This window comes from Haliaeetus leucocephalus, unplaced genomic scaffold, assembly GCF_000737465.1.
Source record: "Haliaeetus leucocephalus isolate CR32 unplaced genomic scaffold, Haliaeetus_leucocephalus-4.0 Scaffold536, whole genome shotgun sequence".
Classification (NCBI taxonomy): domain Eukaryota; kingdom Metazoa; phylum Chordata; class Aves; order Accipitriformes; family Accipitridae; genus Haliaeetus; species Haliaeetus leucocephalus.
The window spans coordinates 7786098-7802398 of record NW_010972972.1 but is presented as its reverse complement, the minus strand read 5'-3'; the positions used below and the strand labels follow the sequence as shown (position 1 = coordinate 7802398).

The following is a 16301-nucleotide window of genomic DNA, read 5'->3' as shown; positions in this document are numbered from 1 at the left end:
GCTGTTGGGGGGCGGGAACTCCTGCCACTCCCCCGGGGTTGAGTGTTCAGCTCTGTCGTTTGGAAATGACAGAGTAGGAGAAAAGCCTGCGTGTGGTAGCCACTGACAGGATGACTGAGCTGCCAGGGTGACACGGCCACAGAAAAGGTAAGCATGATAGTTGGCTGTATCTGCCGTGGCGCTTTTTCGCAGTGACGGGAAGATCAATGCCACCTTTTTGCCATTAATGAATGCCATGAAGAACTGGTAAGATCACAGCTGGAATATGGCATCCGTGTTGAAATGGGCAGAGGAGCGAGGCAGGAGAAGTTGGGGGAAGGGGAGGCTGGCTTGACAAGGCAAGACTAGAAGAGCTTGACTTTTTTTGGCCTGGAAAAGAGGAGGCTGAGGGGTGCAGGGTCACCAGCTGTAAATACAGCAGGAACATAAATACTGGGGAGGTGGAAGAGCCATTTAAACAAAAGGACTGCTGGTGTGAGAACAGGTGAGGATGGCTTCACAGAAGTGGGGTGCATCGCTAGAATTGTGCTTTTTGGTAAAACCATTTATAGGGGAGAAGCAGCAGAAGTGCCTCAAAATGGTGCATGATGGATTTGAAAGGATGGTCGGAACCTTGTCTTGGCCCTGATGTTTGTGTTAGTCGGAAAGGGTGGATGCTTTCAACCCTGGAGTCCTGCCCCCTTGGTAACAGCAAGGCCGTCCCAGTTGGGCTTAGGCCCTTTAGGCCTGTGGCAGAAGCCGCTTGCAGTCTGTGCGGTGTGTAGGTACGATTGGTGGCAACACGTGGTTCTGAGTGCAGGACTCGGCAGCACTTGACCTGGTGTTTTGCAGGATGGTGGGTGCCTTGCACACGGACACGCCTGTGCCTGTCAGGAGGCAGGGGCTGTTGCCATTCCCTGGAGCCGCAGACAAGGAATATTGACTGTGTGGGCCAGGGAACACTCCCAGTCTTGGTACTAGTCAGCTGGAAGGCACAATTCCCCTTTCTGAGCTTCTAGCCTTTGCTGTTGGGGCCGCTACTCACCTTGTTAGTAGCAGCTCTGGTGCTGTTGCCCATTCCTTGCAGTCATTGCAGTTGTCGCTCAGGGCAGGAAAAGTTTGTGGAAACAGGAGGGATTACATGGGAACAGCTGTTTTGGGCATAAGGCATCCCTTACCGTGGATGGGAGCAGTAACAAGGACTTGCAGTACAAAGGCATCACCCTGCTGTGGCACCCCAACCCTCTTTACCCTGAAGGCCTAAAGGGAGCAGGTGGTTGTAAGTGAGATGCAAGCTGGTAGGTCTGGACCGGCTGAGAAAGAGAGCCAGTCTGAGGAGGGTGTGAGTAAGCTTGGTCCTGCTTTGAGGCTGGTGCCTGGGTTTCTCAGCTCTATATCGAATCTTCTCTCCTGACAGGAACTGAAGGGCTTCAACTCACTCGATGATCTTCTCCATGTCAAAGGCATCACCACCCGCATCTTGGAGCTGAACAGTCAGCGGATGACTTGCAGGAGGAGGCCAAGCAGTGAGGAAGCTGCGAGGGTGAGCCCTGGTCTGCAGGGGGACAGTAAAGCTCCTGCGCCTCAGGTAGGAAAAGAAAGGTAGAATTCCCTTGCCTACCTGATACGGAGGTGATCCTCCCTCCAGCAGTGCAGGAATTGGGGAGGGGGATCTTGCACTGGGAGAAGGTAGAGTGGTAGAGTGACAGGGGAGGAGTCATATCTGCTTTGGGCACTGGAATGGGGAGGCCCAAAGAATGCTGTGCCCTTTCAAACAGCTGAGCGATCTGTCCGCAGTCTCCCTGTAAGGTGGCAGCTGGCTTTGGGGAGTATCCTGTCAGGGAGGCTGAGACACTCCGGGCCCAGCTGGCTTTGTGGTGTCCTGCCAGAGGCTGCGGTGGCCCCTGAGTACAGAGCCTTGCTGGGAGCTGCTCTGGCTGCTGTGATGCGTCTGCCACAACATCCCGGATAGAAAAAATGCTTTGACCCCAGAGGACACTCGTGGCTTCCTGCTGCCTCCCCTGCCCCAGAGCAGCTAGCCATCTGTAGGTCTCCTGCAGGCAGTTGTTAAGTTCCACTAATTGTTCATCGCTGGAGGCCAGAACTGGGCGTGGAGAGAGATTCTTCCCCTGGACTGACAGCTGAGGAGGCCAGAGTCCCTGTCTCTTGCCAAGCTCTCTACCCTGTCATCCGCCTTGTCTGCGGAGAGCGGCAGCCAGCACACTGCCTGCTTGGGCTGGCACACACCCAGCTCGGCTCTGGGGACTTCTTCAGGAGTGCATCTTCCTGCGTTGCCGTCCATGGGACTGAGGAAATTCACTCACCTAAGAGCAGCTCTGCCCTGCCAAGCTTGAGCGTGCTGTGTGGGCAGGGGAGGATGGTTGTTGGAAGGTGTTTTACTGCCTGGGAGATGTCAGTGACTGTCCTGTCCCCCTGCTGCCCCAGGAGTGTCGTCGCAGGGTGTGTTATCATCCAAGACCTAGATGTGACCCCCAATTCTAGATGCCAGAGGAAGTGCTTGAGAAACCCGGGTTCAGTGCTCCCTCCTGAAAAGGTGTGTCCAGATGGGCTCTTGTGTCGCGTCTTCTCATCTGGCCACCACCTCTCTGCCCAAGAGTCCAGTCCTGTTCCAAGCCCATCTGCCAAACAGGGTCCAGTCTAACTAGGTGGTGTGAAGAGATGACCAATCTGCCTTTGATCTGGGCAGTCTGTCCAGCGCTAGGTGCTTAAGGACATGTGTGCTGAGGCCTGCTTTCTAAATGGAAATAAACCCAGCCCTAACTGCGATAAATGTTGCACTGCTTGGTAGGAGCCCTATAAAGCAGCAGGATTTTCTTGTTCCCCAGGTGTATTCTTCTGTTGTGACCAAACAAACTCTCCATTTCTTTTCTTCTACAAAATATTTTCTCCAGATTTTTAATCATTTGGGGGAGGAGATAGAGCAATATCTTCCAAGTTTTAAGCATTCTGTTTAAAAATGTGGATTGGCTATTGCAGGACTTGAGTGTATAGGACAACACAAGGGGTAGTACTGCTTTCCTGCTCACACTTCTTCACTGTTCAGACTTTTTAGCCTGAAGCTTGTGCTGAGTGCGACCCCTCAATCCTTTTCAGCTTTATAGGAGGCACACTCCCTGGTGCCTAGGTGGCCCTGCTCTCCCTGTCTTTAGGTGGAGAACATTGTCTCTGGGTGTATTGAAATGCATTTAATTTGGGTGAGCCTAGCTTACCCAGTGATGCAGATCACACCGTGTGACTGTCCTGTCCTTGCTACCTACACAAGTGTCAGTCTTAAAATGTAATCAGAAAAGATTTTGTCTACTCCCATATCATGAATAAAACAAATATCGACTACTGTGGTTTTCCACACACCCCCCTCCTTACGGGTCTGTACTAGGCCTATCAGCAGAAAATCTGCAGTTTCCCATTAACAGGTACATTTTGAGATCTGTTCATTGGCTCTTTCTTGATCTAAGCCATCTCATCCAAAAACCATTTAGAGGCTGTGGCCTGCCAGTGCTTTCATCAGAAGCCTGTGCCCTGGTCAAATGCTTAGAAGTCTATGAGTACGTCTCATCAATGTGATTTATGTAATTGCTTTTTTTAATCAAATGTAACACTTCAAGGAATAAACTCAACTTTATTTAAAAAGACCTATTTTCAAAAAGTCTCATCAGCTGGTACAAAGCATGTCCCCGTCATTTATCTTGTACTTTTTGAATCCTGCACTGGCCTCTCTATTGCCAGATGTCAGGCTACGTAAAGACTCGTTTTTCTACTACCTTCCTCAGTTTTGGCACAACTTTCACACTCTCCTGGTCTTTGCAGTTTCTCCTGTATTCCAAGATTTACCAAAAATAATTGCTGTGGGCCAGCGATCTGCCCTACTCTCTAGGACTCAGGTGCAAATTATACTGGGCTGCTGATCGCAATGTTTCATTGGTGTATTGGAAAACAGTTCCTCATTCCCATGTGATACAGGGGCGTTGTTCTGCTTCCGCCAAGTAATTACTGAATGCGTCTGCTTTTTTTTTGTTATTGTTGTTGGTGTTACTCACGGTGCTGCTTTGGGGAGGAAGGGTGCAGATGGCATTAGATGGGCACACACTACTCACGACCTCTCAAGTAATTGTTGCTCTTGGTCAGATTGGCTGGAGGGCGAAGGGACCTCTGCACCGTGCTGAGGGCTGAAATGCAGCATGCACCTCCTTTCTGATGCTGGGGTCCTGCCCTGACATGGCAGCTCATGTGCGCAGTAGCTCTGCTCCCTGTTTTGACAACTGAAGGGCGGAAGAGGGCTATTCCCAGCTGCAGGCCAGGAGACGGCTCGCTCTGCAGAGGTGGAGCTGGTGCTCCCGAGTTTGGCATTGTTCAGCAACACTGATGCTCCTGCAGTGTTTGTGTTTTCTGCTCAGGTACAGAGTTGTCGGCTGCCACGTAATTTGGTCACATCGCAGCTGTGCTTCCCTGTGGGGCTGGGAAGTGACCTGTCTCCAGATAGTGCTTGGCCATAGCTGCCCCTTGACCCCAGAGAGCACCTTAGCTCAGTCATCTGCTCCCGTCTTCCCATCTCGGGCTCTGCTTAGCTCATCACCCCCTCTTTTGTACTGCAGAGGGAAGCCCTTGTATTCCTTGGGCCGTTGGTCTCACTGGCAGTCCCCTCAGCTCCCCAGCATGTCCCCCAGCCCGGGCCCCAGGGCACCCTGAGAGCTGGGGCGCAGAGCTGCAGCAGACAGGCCTGACCCTGCCTCTCCCTATGTTGTAGGTGGTAGCTGAGGAGGAGGATGTTTCGGGCCCCTGGGAGCCGGAGCGCTCTGGGAAAGGGAGCCCAAGGTCAGGACCAGAGGCTGATGGCTCCAGTGGGCAACGGGTGCAGGAGCCAGTCAGCTCTACAGTTTGCGGGGAGCAGGAGGAGGAGGAGGAGGAAGAAGAGGAAGAGGGCAGCTGCTACAGCGAGGAAGGAGAGGATGGCAGCAATGTCTACTTCTATTACACCATCGGAGAGCGCTGGATAGACTACCTGCAGCGGACAGAGGATGGTGGCCTCCTCCGTCACGTGCGGCCCAAGGTAACCCCACCGGGAGTGCAGCCCGAGGCAAGGGCTTCACCCCAAAGAGTAGGGCTGCCCGTGCGGTTGGTGACTCCCTGGCAGGAGCTGACGCTGGCACGTTGCCCGTGGGCCCGACCTGGTAGCTGGTGGCCTCGGAGCCTGTCGGCACCCACTGCTTGCCGTGGCAGTGGTGCCAGAGTGGGCCATGGCATGCTGTAGCACTTCAAGCTGCTGCTGTATGGAATGTCTGTCTGGCTGTCGTCGCTGCTGCAGACCCCTAGGACACACTGGGCTGCTGCGGGCCAGCCAGGGAGCTCGGGGCTGTCAACTGGGTGCTGGCTGGTCTGGGAGCCCCACGGTGCAGATTGTGCTCAGCAGTTGTCAGCCTGCCTGGCTGTTAGGGCTGGGGGAAGGAGGCACTGTCCCAGTCTGTCCGAGTGCTGCTGGCAGTCCCTAGCCGTGCCAGGCCCCAGTGGAGCCACCCTGCTCTGCACTGGGGTCCCTGCGTTGGAGTGCAGAGCCTGAATTGGGGCAGCAGGAGTCTGCTGGGGGGTCAGGCAAAGGCCTCAGGGAGGTTTCTGCGGGACGTGGGCACTGTGGTGAGAAGCCCTGGCCAGCCCTGAGTGCAGGGCTGCAGCTGATGCCCGGGTCAGCTACTGGAGGTGGCCTTCAGCTTCCCTCTGCAGGTCCCCTACGTGAGCGTGGGCTTGGAAGACTTGCTAGGCTGGGTCTCCTACTCTGTCACTTTTGGCAGAAAATCAGTGACCCAGAATGCGCACAGAGGGCTCTGCTCCAGCCTACTTTAACTTGTCTTCTCCTCGCAGATGAAGAGGAAGTCGGAGAACGGCCTGGATGGCAGGGCCCTTTCCCCTGGTAAAAAGCTGTGCAAGGGCTCTGAGTACAGCAGGTAAAATGGGTGCTCTGCATGCTGAGCAATGAGCTGACCTGGGGGGTGGGAAGACCTCCTTCTACCAGTCCCATCCCTCAGTCATCTAGGTGTCCTGCTGAGATTGTGGAGTCTCCATCCTTGGAGAGACAGAAAAGCCATCTGGGTGGCCCTGCTTTAGCAGGCGTTTGGACCAGATGGCCTCTGGAGGTGCCTCCAGCCTCAACCAGTCTGTGATTCTGTCCTTCTGTAGAGCAGGCTGGGCTAAGGGGACTGCATGTGTAGCTGTGGTCCCAGTGGAAGTGATGGGGAAGGGAGTTAGCTTGGTGGGAGGGTCACAGCTGGTGGTTTATGGGGACCTCTCTTTTGAGAACTGTTTGCACAGTGTGGCCCAGAGTAGCACTGGCATGTCTCACCTTTGCTTTGGTGTCTCCCCGGCTGCGGTCCAGGACACTGGGTCCCTGCATGCCCAGTCCCACCACCACCTTTGGGGACCTGCGCAACGCCAAAGCAGGCCAGGCACGGCGCCGTCGCATCCCCTCAGTTGCCCCTCCTCCCGAGCTGCAGGACTGGCTCCGCACCTTCCAGGTAGGCTCTGGAGCATTGCCAAAGGGCTTGCCTCAGAGGGCACTGAGAAGCTTTGGGTTTGATGGGCAGGCAGGAGGGGAACCAAGCCCTAGGGACTCTGTCTGTGTGAAACCCACCACAGGCAGGGGTTCGGGTCCCACAGTGGATTTCTAGTGAGTTTTTGCCTCAGGTAAAGGAGCACAGAAGTGGCGTTAGCCCCACTCCTGCTCCCCTTCATCCTGGAGTGGTGTTGCTTTGTCTGCCATCACACAGCACCTGTGTTCTATCTTATGTGACTCATGGAGCTCCCAACACCATCTCTGTGGCTCCTCTCTGTCTTGGGATCTAGGTAGCAGAGCCCTGGCCTGCTCCAGAGGTCCAGCTAGCCTGTCTTGCCTGTGCTGGTTGGTGTCTCTGCTAAAGTTGGGGTGGGGGCATAGGCACTGCACAGAGCCACAGGGGAGCCTGTGAGAGCCTGCCGTGTGTGCAGGCATCGTGACCGATGTCCCTCTTCTCAGCGGTGGAGTGGCCCGGAGAAGCTGCTTGCTCTGGATGAGCTCATTGACCGCTGCGAGCCTTCTCAAATCAAGTACATGATGCAGGTCATTGAACCCCAGTTCCAGAGAGACTTCATTTCCCTGCTGCCCAAGGAGGTGAGTTGAGGCAAGGGACAGGCTGGCCCTGGTACTGGGCAGCAGTTGCCAGCCATGGGAGTCCACTGTGCCCTTGTGACTTGGCTTCCACTCCTGCAGCTGGCACTCTATGTCCTCTCATTCTTGGAGCCTCGGGACCTGCTCCGTGCTGCCCAGACCTGTCGCTACTGGAGGGTCTTGGCTGAAGATAACCTGCTTTGGAGAGAGAAATGCCGTGAAGAAGGTAAAGACCCCTCCTCCATATGGCATGTGGCACATTGTGGCTGGGATCTGTGGTGGGGTAGCCCACAACTCCCACGTATGTGCATCATCTTAGCTCCCTAATAGGGTGAGGACATGGACCACCTGTGTAGTGTGAGGCATCCGCTGTGTTTTCCTCCTGCAGGCATTGAGGAGCCCTTGAACTTGCGGAAGCGGCGCCTGCTGAGCCCTGGATTCATGTACAGCCCCTGGAAATTCGCCTTCATGCGGCAGCACAAAATCGACATGAACTGGCGCAGTGGGGAGCTTAAAGCCCCCAAGGTGGGTGCTTTCAGGAGTCCTTGCTGAGAACCAGATGCTAGAGCTTTGACGTGTAGGAAGCTGGTACAGGAAGGAAGTAGCTGAGAAATGACCATGACCAATAGGATGAGAACAACACTAAGAATTTTCTAAGTGCCTTGGGAAAAGATTCACAAACCTGACCTGTCTTCTGGAGGCACAGGCCAGAGGCATTCACCTGGCAATTTTTGAATTTAAAGGTCATTTGGAGCTGTAGGTCCTGCCAGCTTCCTGCAACTCCTGTCCCTGCTTGTAGAGAGCAGATCCACAGCACAGCTTGCTTGGAGCTTTCCCATGTGCTCTGGCTGGCAGCACAGCTGATCGCGGGGATTGCCACAGTGGATGGTACAGGGCTGCAGTTCTGCCAGCAGAAAAAGTGTCACCCTGGACCCCAGAGAAGGGCGTTTCCATTCCTTCACCCTTTCTCTGAGCACCTGTGGCAAGGCCGTAGCTAACCTTGACATCCAGGGAGTGGTACAACCCTTCTGGGGCTCAGCCAAGCCTTGTCCCTGGTACAGGGCTCCAGAACACTTGGGTGTTCTCTCCCTGCCAAGGTCCCTGCCTGCCCCTCATCCCTGTCCAGCAGGCAGGGAGAGCAGAACCCCAGCCACCCCTTCTCTCAGGTTACAGTCTCAGTCCTGCTGCTCTCCACCTCCGGAGACTTTTTCCGGGTCCCCGGTGTTCCAGGCCCTTCTCCAAGCCCCTGCCTTGGAGGCACCCAAGGTGAGCAGCAGTGCTCTGCATGGTGCCGTCACTGCAGGGGCTGCACCCCCCAGCAGCAAATTGGCACCAGGCAGCCCTTTCCTGAGACCCCCAACACCCTCGTCTCTGTGCCTGCCGTGAGCAGAGCTCTCCAGGACGCTGCCAGCAGGGACGTCTGCCGCCAGGGACATCCACCCTGTACTTGTCCCTGGCTGAAGGGAAGTTCAATACGTTCCCTGCAAAGGGCAGCTCTGGGTTTGTTTTCACACCGAGCTGCTGCTTGCCCTCATGCTGCCCCTCCTTGTGGCTTGGCCAGGTCTGTCTGACCTGCCTCCTCCTTCCCTGGGATCCTGCCTGAGCTCTGCCCGCCTGCAGATGTTGCTTGGTCATTGCTCACCTTTGCTGCTCTCTTTGCACATCACCGTGTTGGGGAGGTGGCAGCTGGTGCACAGCTGTTTGTGCGCTGCCTGCCTTCCACCATGTAGAAAATGGAGCTGAGGTCCTAAATGTGCTCTGGGTGGTGGCTGCCAGTTTTTGATCTAGGACAGAGCGTCAGCTCTGAGCTTAATAGCTTGCGCAGCTTTAATAGCCACGAGGGTCCATCCATGTTCTGGAGTCCCCAGGTAGCCCACTGTCCTGCAGCAGAAGCCGCCAAATGCCCTCCTGGCTCCTGCTGTAGCTGCTGCCCAGCAGAGGAGCAGCAGGGAGGTGGCAGGTGTTACAGGGACCCATCTCTTCTTCCTCCCCTCAGCATTTACTGCTTCCCTGCCATTCTCAAAGGCTGCTTTTGAGGCCCAAGGTTCGGCAGGCTCCAGTGCTCTGAGCTGCCCTCACCTCCCTCCTTACTCGTGTTGTTCTCCATGCAGGTGCTGAAGGGACACGATGACCATGTCATTACCTGCCTGCAGTTCTGTGGCAACCGGATAGTCAGTGGCTCAGATGACAATACGCTCAAAGTGTGGTCAGCTGTCACGGGGGAGGTGAGCTGTTGTCCATAGTAACATCATAGGGCTGCTCCACTGGCACGCTCAGGAGTCATGCTGATCCTCTGCATTGCTGCAGGAATGGGTGGAGGTGTGAGAGGCATAGTGGACTTTTAGGTGGGTTTATCTTCTCTCTGGCAAAGTGTAACTGGGGAGAGGATTTGACAGATCCTGTGGCTGCAGGAGCAGTGGGAAGAGCTGTCTTAAGCTACAAGTCTGTTGGTGCAGTAACAAATGAGCAAGAGTTGGCCACACATGTGTTTTCACTGGCAGTCAACAAGTGTAGACTGCCTTCCTGGAGATCCAGAAAGGGCGAGAAACTCAGTTGGGTTTAGAACAGCAAGTGATCATTATCACAGAGAGGACTCTGGTGGGGGCCTGAGTCTGTCTGCAGGGAGGTGGATTGCTGACCTGAAGAGCCTTACTGATCCCTTGCCTGGAGGAAGTCCTACACTTTGCTTTTCTTTTTTGCTGTGTTGTTCAGCCTTTCCCAAACCAGTGTCTCACATCTTGTTCTTTGCAGTGTGTGCAGACACTGGTTGGCCACACAGGGGGTGTGTGGTCTTCCCAGATGAGGGACAGCATTGTCATCAGTGGCTCCACGGACCGGACACTCAAAGTGTGGAATGCAGACACAGGCGAATGCGTGCACACTCTGTATGGGCACACGTCCACAGTGCGCTGCATGCACTTACATGGGAACAGGTATGGGCGTGATGGTGTTTGGGGCCTGGTCTGGGCTCTGGAATGGGGCAGATGAAGTTGTAGAAGCATTAGGGGCCAGCGCCAGTCTGTGGCATGGGATACAGGGCAGGTGAAAGTGCCGAGGTGGTCAGGGCTTGGGCTGATCTGAGTAGTGGGGGCTACTCCTTGGGGAAGCTGGTGTGTCTGGGGTTATCTCAGATGAGCAACACCCAGAGTCGACATAATCAAGCTCCAAGCTCACGCTTGCCCACAGGGTTGTGAGTGGCTCACGGGACGCCACTCTGCGCCTCTGGGACATTGAGACTGGACAATGTCTGCATGTGCTGATGGGGCACGTGGCTGCCGTGCGCTGTGTGCAGTACGACGGGCACAAGGTGGTGAGCGGTGCATATGACTACACAGTGAAAGTGTGGGACCCCGAGAGTGAGAGCTGCACTCACACACTGCAGGGACACACGAACCGCGTCTACTCCTTGCAGGTAATACCCTGGCTCCCCCTTCCCTCCCGCTCATGTGCTGCAGAGTCATGAGCCCTGCCTGTTTTGGCAAGTAAGAGGCTGTCTCTCCACCCCATGCACATGCTGCAGGGACACACAGGCCATGTCTGTTCCCTGCAGGTGAGACACTCTCTGCCCCTCCACCCTGACCCACACACACACACATGCACTGCGGGAACACACACCCCATGTCTGTTTCCTGGAGAGAAGATGCTGCCAAACACATGTGTACCCTGATCAGCCAAAGGGGACATGAGCACATCACTTAATCTGCCATGCCCCAAGTCTCTGACACTAGACTGCCAAGAACACTCCTCTTTCTGGGCAGGCCGTGCTGATCTGTCTCCCTCTCTTGGCAGTTTGATGGGACACACATCGTGAGTGGCTCTCTGGACACGTCAATTCGAGTGTGGGACGTAGAGAGCGGAAACTGCCTACACACCCTCATGGGGCACCAGTCGCTCACGAGTGGCATGGAGTTACGTGACAACATCCTTGTATCTGGCAATGCTGACTCCACAGTCAAGATCTGGGACATCAAGACAGGCCAGTGCCTGCAAACACTGCAGGGTAAGTGCGGGAGGATGGAACAGCTCCCCTCACTAGGGCTGTTGGAGAGGGTTCATATTGCTCCTAGCTGCTGGACATGGCAGGGTCAGGGCAGATGTTGCCCAGCAGTGGGTGCTGCTAAAGAGCCTGGGGTTGGAGGTGGGAGCACAGGAGCACTAACAGATACCCTCTGCTTCCAGGGCCCAGCAAGCACCAGAGTGCTGTGACCTGCTTACAGTTCAGCTCCAAGTTTGTGGTGACCAGCTCAGATGATGGTACCGTCAAGCTCTGGGACCTGAAGACGGGCGAGTTTGTGCGCAACCTAGTTGCACTGGAGAGTGGGGGCAGTGGGGGCGTAGTGTGGCGCATCCGCGCCTCCAACACCAAGCTCGTGTGTGCAGTGGGCAGCCGCAATGGCACAGAGGAGACCAAGCTGCTGGTGCTGGACTTTGATGTGGACCTGAAATGAGCCTGGCCAGTCCAGGCTGGGATGGAGGATCCCGCGGGCTGGGTGTAGCAGCTGGTCTTGGTGGGGCTGGCCCCAGAGCAGGCGCTAGCCCCCCCGCGGGCTGTAAATACTGTTTGCAGCTGTCTGGGCCTTATTTATATATGTGTGAACTCCCTGTGGGGAGCCTGCGCCCGGCTGGGGCACTGTACAGATGAAGCAGCATGTTTTGTACACACTAATATATCGATTTATTTCTGTACCTGGGGCCTTCTTCTCCACCCCTGCTGTTCCCTGTGACCTTCCTTCCTGGAGCTTGTCCCTTCTGGGGGAGCAGTTGGTGGCTGCAGCCCATCCCGTTTGATTGCAGGCAGAAGTACAGAGGGTGGGGGCTTTCCTTAGAGTCACTGACCTCAGAGACCAGCTCTGTCTTCCTGCACGCACATGCCCTGGTCTGGTGGAGTGCCCTCTGCCAAGAGTCCCATAGTCTGTGGACTCCAGCTTCTTTATTTTGGGCACAGTAGTGGGCTGGCAATGTGCACGAGGCACTGAGCACACAGCGTTGGGGAGATCTTGCCAGGCAGTACCACAGGTGGCACAGCCTGATGGCTAGCCAGGCATATAGACTCACGAAGCTGTCCTAGGAAGATGTAGCTCCATCCCATTGTGCCTGAGAGGGAGCAGTGCTGTGAGCAGACGTGGGTTTTTTTTCCTTCTGCACTGCTCTGATCCAGCCAGAGGGAAGCAGACAGGGTTGGGCAGAGTGAGAGATGGTGCAGCAGCCAGCAACCATCTGGGCAGCACCTGGAAGTGGACCACAGCCAGATGAGACAGGGCCTGAGCTCTGCCGCAGGCAGGGGTATGTCTGTGGTGGGGAGGGTAGCACTACTTGCTGGCCCAGCTCTTGGGACCTGCCCCCTGGAGCAGTGCCAGAGGGAGGTGGCATGGGTGCTGGAAGGCAGAGCGGTGGGAAGGCAGCGCAGGCTCCCCTGCCATTGCACTCAGGGAGGTGCATACCTACATTTCCAGCTGCTTCCCTGGGACCTGTGGCCCTATGGGGCACAGCGCAGCCACAGCCGTGGCAGGCACCCTTGCTCCTTTGCTGCAGTGCTCGCAGGACAGCAGAGCAGCAGGGTGACTGGCAGGCCCCCCTCCCTTCGGGCCATCCTGCAGACAGCTGAGGACCTTTTCCATGCTCCTCCAGCAGCAGCTGCTGCAAGGGTCAGGGCTTGGTCCTGAGATTGTCCATGTTGGAGATGGCTTCCGCCTCCTGTCCTTGTGTCTGTGGGTCCTGCTGCAGGCCTAATAGCAGCGCGAGGCCCTGTTCTGCTAGAAGCCTCAGGGCTGTGTGCTGGGAACGGAGGAGATGGGAGAGCATACGTTTTCCCGGCCTTCCCTTTCCCCAAACACATGTGCTGCCCAGCTTCTCTAGGTAAGTTCTCATTCTTACCCATGTTGAGGCAGCCCCAGAGAGGGATAAGGAGGCTCCGGGATTCAGAGAGGAGCTGGGCTGCAGTGTCCAGGCACTGCTGAGCCAGGCTTTGCATAGCAACTGCGTCTCTATCCCGGATACAGCCTCCGTAAATAATTGACCCTGAAAGCAGAAGGGACTGTCATCAGCCCAACTGGCTTGTAGCATCCTGGGCCCAGTCTTCCCAGCCCCTGAAGTGTGCAATGGCGCGGTGCATGGCACCAGGAGCGCCCTGCCGTGCCGTGCTGCGTGTGCTGGCTCAGCGCCTGGCTGTGGGTGTGCAACAGGAGTGCTGTCAGGTCCAGGGCGTCTTGCAGGAGATGGTGATGGTGCGTGGGTGCTGCAGGGTGCGGGCTGTCGGTCCTGCCTCTCCCCCAGGCAGGGAAGGTGTGCAGGGGTGGGTTGTGCCATGGCCGCGGGTGACTGTACCACCAGAGGCCCATGATGGTCCCCCATCCACCTGCAGCAACACAGTAGTGTATTCATCGCATCATGGAGCAGAGTGAAAGCCCTCACTAGCACACCGTCCCTCAAACATTGCTGTGCCACCCCATAGCTTATCACCAGTAAGCCTGATTTTGTTCCTTTCCCCCTTTGAACCTAGTTTGAAGGTCTTCCAAGTCATGAGCAAAAATACTTCTCCCCCATTGAGAAAGGTGAGCCCCTCAGGCCCCAGCAGTCCTAGTGTCACATAGATCATCCCGTGAGACCATCCCCTGGGTGGTTTGAGTGGTAGCCTACAGGTGCATGTGCTGGGTCAACCTCCATGCAAACCATGACGGTAGGCTTGCTTCACCCATCGTTTCTCCATGCCTCTGCAATAGCAGCTGCTGGTGAGGTATGAAACGAGCCACATACAGCCGCCTGGCATGGAGAGCAAGCCTACCTGGGCCTGCTGTTGTTTCAGATGTGTCTGTACAGCCAGTCATCTGTACCTTCATGCAAAGCACTACTGTCCAGAAAAATTGCCCATCAGACCATTTCATATACACACTGTGCATCACCCATAAAAAGCCAGAGTTTGCCCTTTCTGCTCAGTTCCTTCCAGTCAACAATCCTCAATTCTATAGAGCCAGTGAAAGACAGGGACAGGAGACAAGGTTTGGCTCGCCAGTGTGTCCCCAAAAGCCTCTCAGCATTTGACACCAACACCGTCCTAGTGCATGTGGAATGCAGAAAGCCCTGGGGGTTCTCGGCTAGCATAAACCAGCAAACCGACTCAAAGAAAGCGTGAGTGGAATGGCACACCATGGGCCAGGGGTGCTTGGAGCAGGGGGCAAGTAAAAGAGCTTGTAGACAGATCTGGAAATGTAGTGAGGTAAGTAAGGCCAGGGCTTTACCTGTATCACTCTGCTGACAGCAAAAGGGAGTGTGTGAGTGCACGTGTACACACACAGACACATGTAGACCATGTGTGCACACTCGCACAGGCTCACAGAGCCTCTGGGGACGCGGCAGGGGTCAACTTGTGCACCTTTACAGTGATGCCTTCGAGGTTCCACCTTTGAGATCTCTGCAGGAATGACCAAGACCGGAGATGCAAAAAGGCCGCGTCTCATTTTCCTGGGAGCAGATAGTTTGTCCAGCGAAGGATGCTGGCGTTGTGGCAGACTGAAGAAACCACTGACAGAATCTCTCCAATTTTCTGCAAACAATACAAAACTGGGAGGAGTGGCTGATGTGCCATAGGGTCATGCTGCCATCCAGAGGGACCTCGACAAGCTGGCAAAATGGACTGACAGGAACTTCACAAAGTTCAACATGGGGAGGTGCAAAGTCCTGCACCTGAGGAGGAACAACCCTGTGCAAGACTATATGCTGGGGGTCACCCAGTTGGAAAACAGCTTGGCAAAAAAGGACCTGGGGGTCCTGGTGGACACCAAGTTGAAAATGAAACAGCAATGTGCCCTTGCTGCAAAGGCGGCGAATGTTATCCTGGGCTGCATCAGGATGAGTGTTGCCAGCAGGTCGAAGGAGGAGATCCTGCCCCTCTACTCAGCACTGGTGAGACCACAGCTGGAGTGCTGGGTCCAGTGCTGGGCTCTCCAGCACAGGAGAGAGATGGACATACTGGAGAGAGTCCAGTGAAGGGCCGCAAAGATGATGAAGGGACTGGAGCATCTCTGCTATGAGCTGGGACTGTTCAGCCTGGAGAAGAGAAGGCTCAAGGTGTTTGTGTCTATTTGTATAAATACCCGAAGGGAAGGTGTAAAGTAGATGGACCCAGACTCTTCTCAGTAGCAACCAGTGAAAGCACAAGAGGCAACAGGTGCCAAAAAAAAAATATATAAAAAAAAGACGTTCCATTTAAAAAACTTTTTTACTGTGAGGATGGTCAAGCATTGGCACAGGTTACCCAGAGAGGTTGTTGACTCTCCCTCCATGGAGATTTTCAAAACCCAACTGGACATGGTCCTGGGCACCCAGCTCTGGCTGACCCTGCTTGGGCAGGGGGTTGGACTGGATGATCTCCAGAGGTCCCTGCCAACCACAGCCATTCTGGGATTCTGTGCTCATGCTTCAGCAATGAGCTGGCAGGTTGGAGAGCAGATTGGACAATAAAGATGATGGCTGACTCAGAAAATGCAGATCTGTCTATAAAAACACAAAGAGGCCTGTAAATATGTGTGCCGATGTCTGTGTGTGCACATTATATACAGGCCTTCAACAATATAAAAAGAGGCCCTTCATGGGGCACAGGGGAGTGAGAGAAAAAGATGTCTATAAAAAGCACCTGGTACAGGAACAAGTGCTTTAGTGGAAAGGGCATGCCCCACTTTTTTTAAGACAATATAAATGCAAAGGGAGAAGAGAGTTTAGAGCATGACATGATAGACATTGGCGCACTGAGATACTGCTTTCAGAAGTGCTTGTCTGCAGACATGCAGTGAAGGTGCACGTACAGACAGTTAAAACTCGAGGAAGGTCCAGACACTTCAGCCAGTACAAAGGGGATGATGGCAGCGCTGCAGTCTGGCGCTACGGGGATGCAGTCTTGGACACAGGCAGCACAAGCAGGTAGGGCTGTGGCAAGGGAAGACTGGAGCGAGCCAGGTGCTTCAGCAGGTAGGCTTTGCCTCAGCTTTACCTTTCACATATATGCAATACAGTGGTTTCCTCTCAGACAAACTAACTGCGCTGCTCGGTTGGTGGTTAGCCTCTTACCAAGTGGGGTATGCTCTTTCCCAGGTTTGAGAGCTGGATAAGCTGTGCACACTGTATGATGGTAGACTTGCAGTCTGGTGCAACTGTGAAGTAGCTTCCAGGTGAAATC

At 55.0% G+C, this 16301-nt stretch overlaps 1 protein-coding gene across 12 annotated transcripts in view; it reads left to right on the top strand.

Annotated features, from left to right (window-relative positions):
- Nucleotides 1-12184, top strand: part of RRP8 (ribosomal RNA processing 8, methyltransferase, homolog (yeast)) — a 30944-nt gene extending 18760 nt beyond the window's left edge. For 7 of the 12 annotated variants that reach the window (XM_010576730.1, XM_010576734.1, XM_010576726.1 and 4 more), the window contains 12 exons: nt 1397-1567; nt 4745-5047; nt 5854-5936; nt 6365-6503; nt 7001-7135; nt 7235-7358; nt 7521-7657; nt 9244-9357; nt 9884-10065; nt 10319-10544; nt 10922-11132; nt 11312-12184. In XM_010576730.1, coding sequence (XP_010575032.1) covers nt 1481-1567; nt 4745-5047; nt 5854-5936; nt 6365-6503; nt 7001-7135; nt 7235-7358; nt 7521-7657; nt 9244-9357; nt 9884-10065; nt 10319-10544; nt 10922-11132; nt 11312-11580 — 2010 coding nt within the window. In that variant the 5' untranslated portion in view covers nt 1397-1480 and the 3' untranslated portion in view covers nt 11581-12184. The other 5 variants (XM_010576733.1, XM_010576732.1, XM_010576729.1 and 2 more) reach the window with 5 other exon arrangements.
- The last annotated feature ends 4117 nt before the right edge of the window (nt 12185-16301 follow it).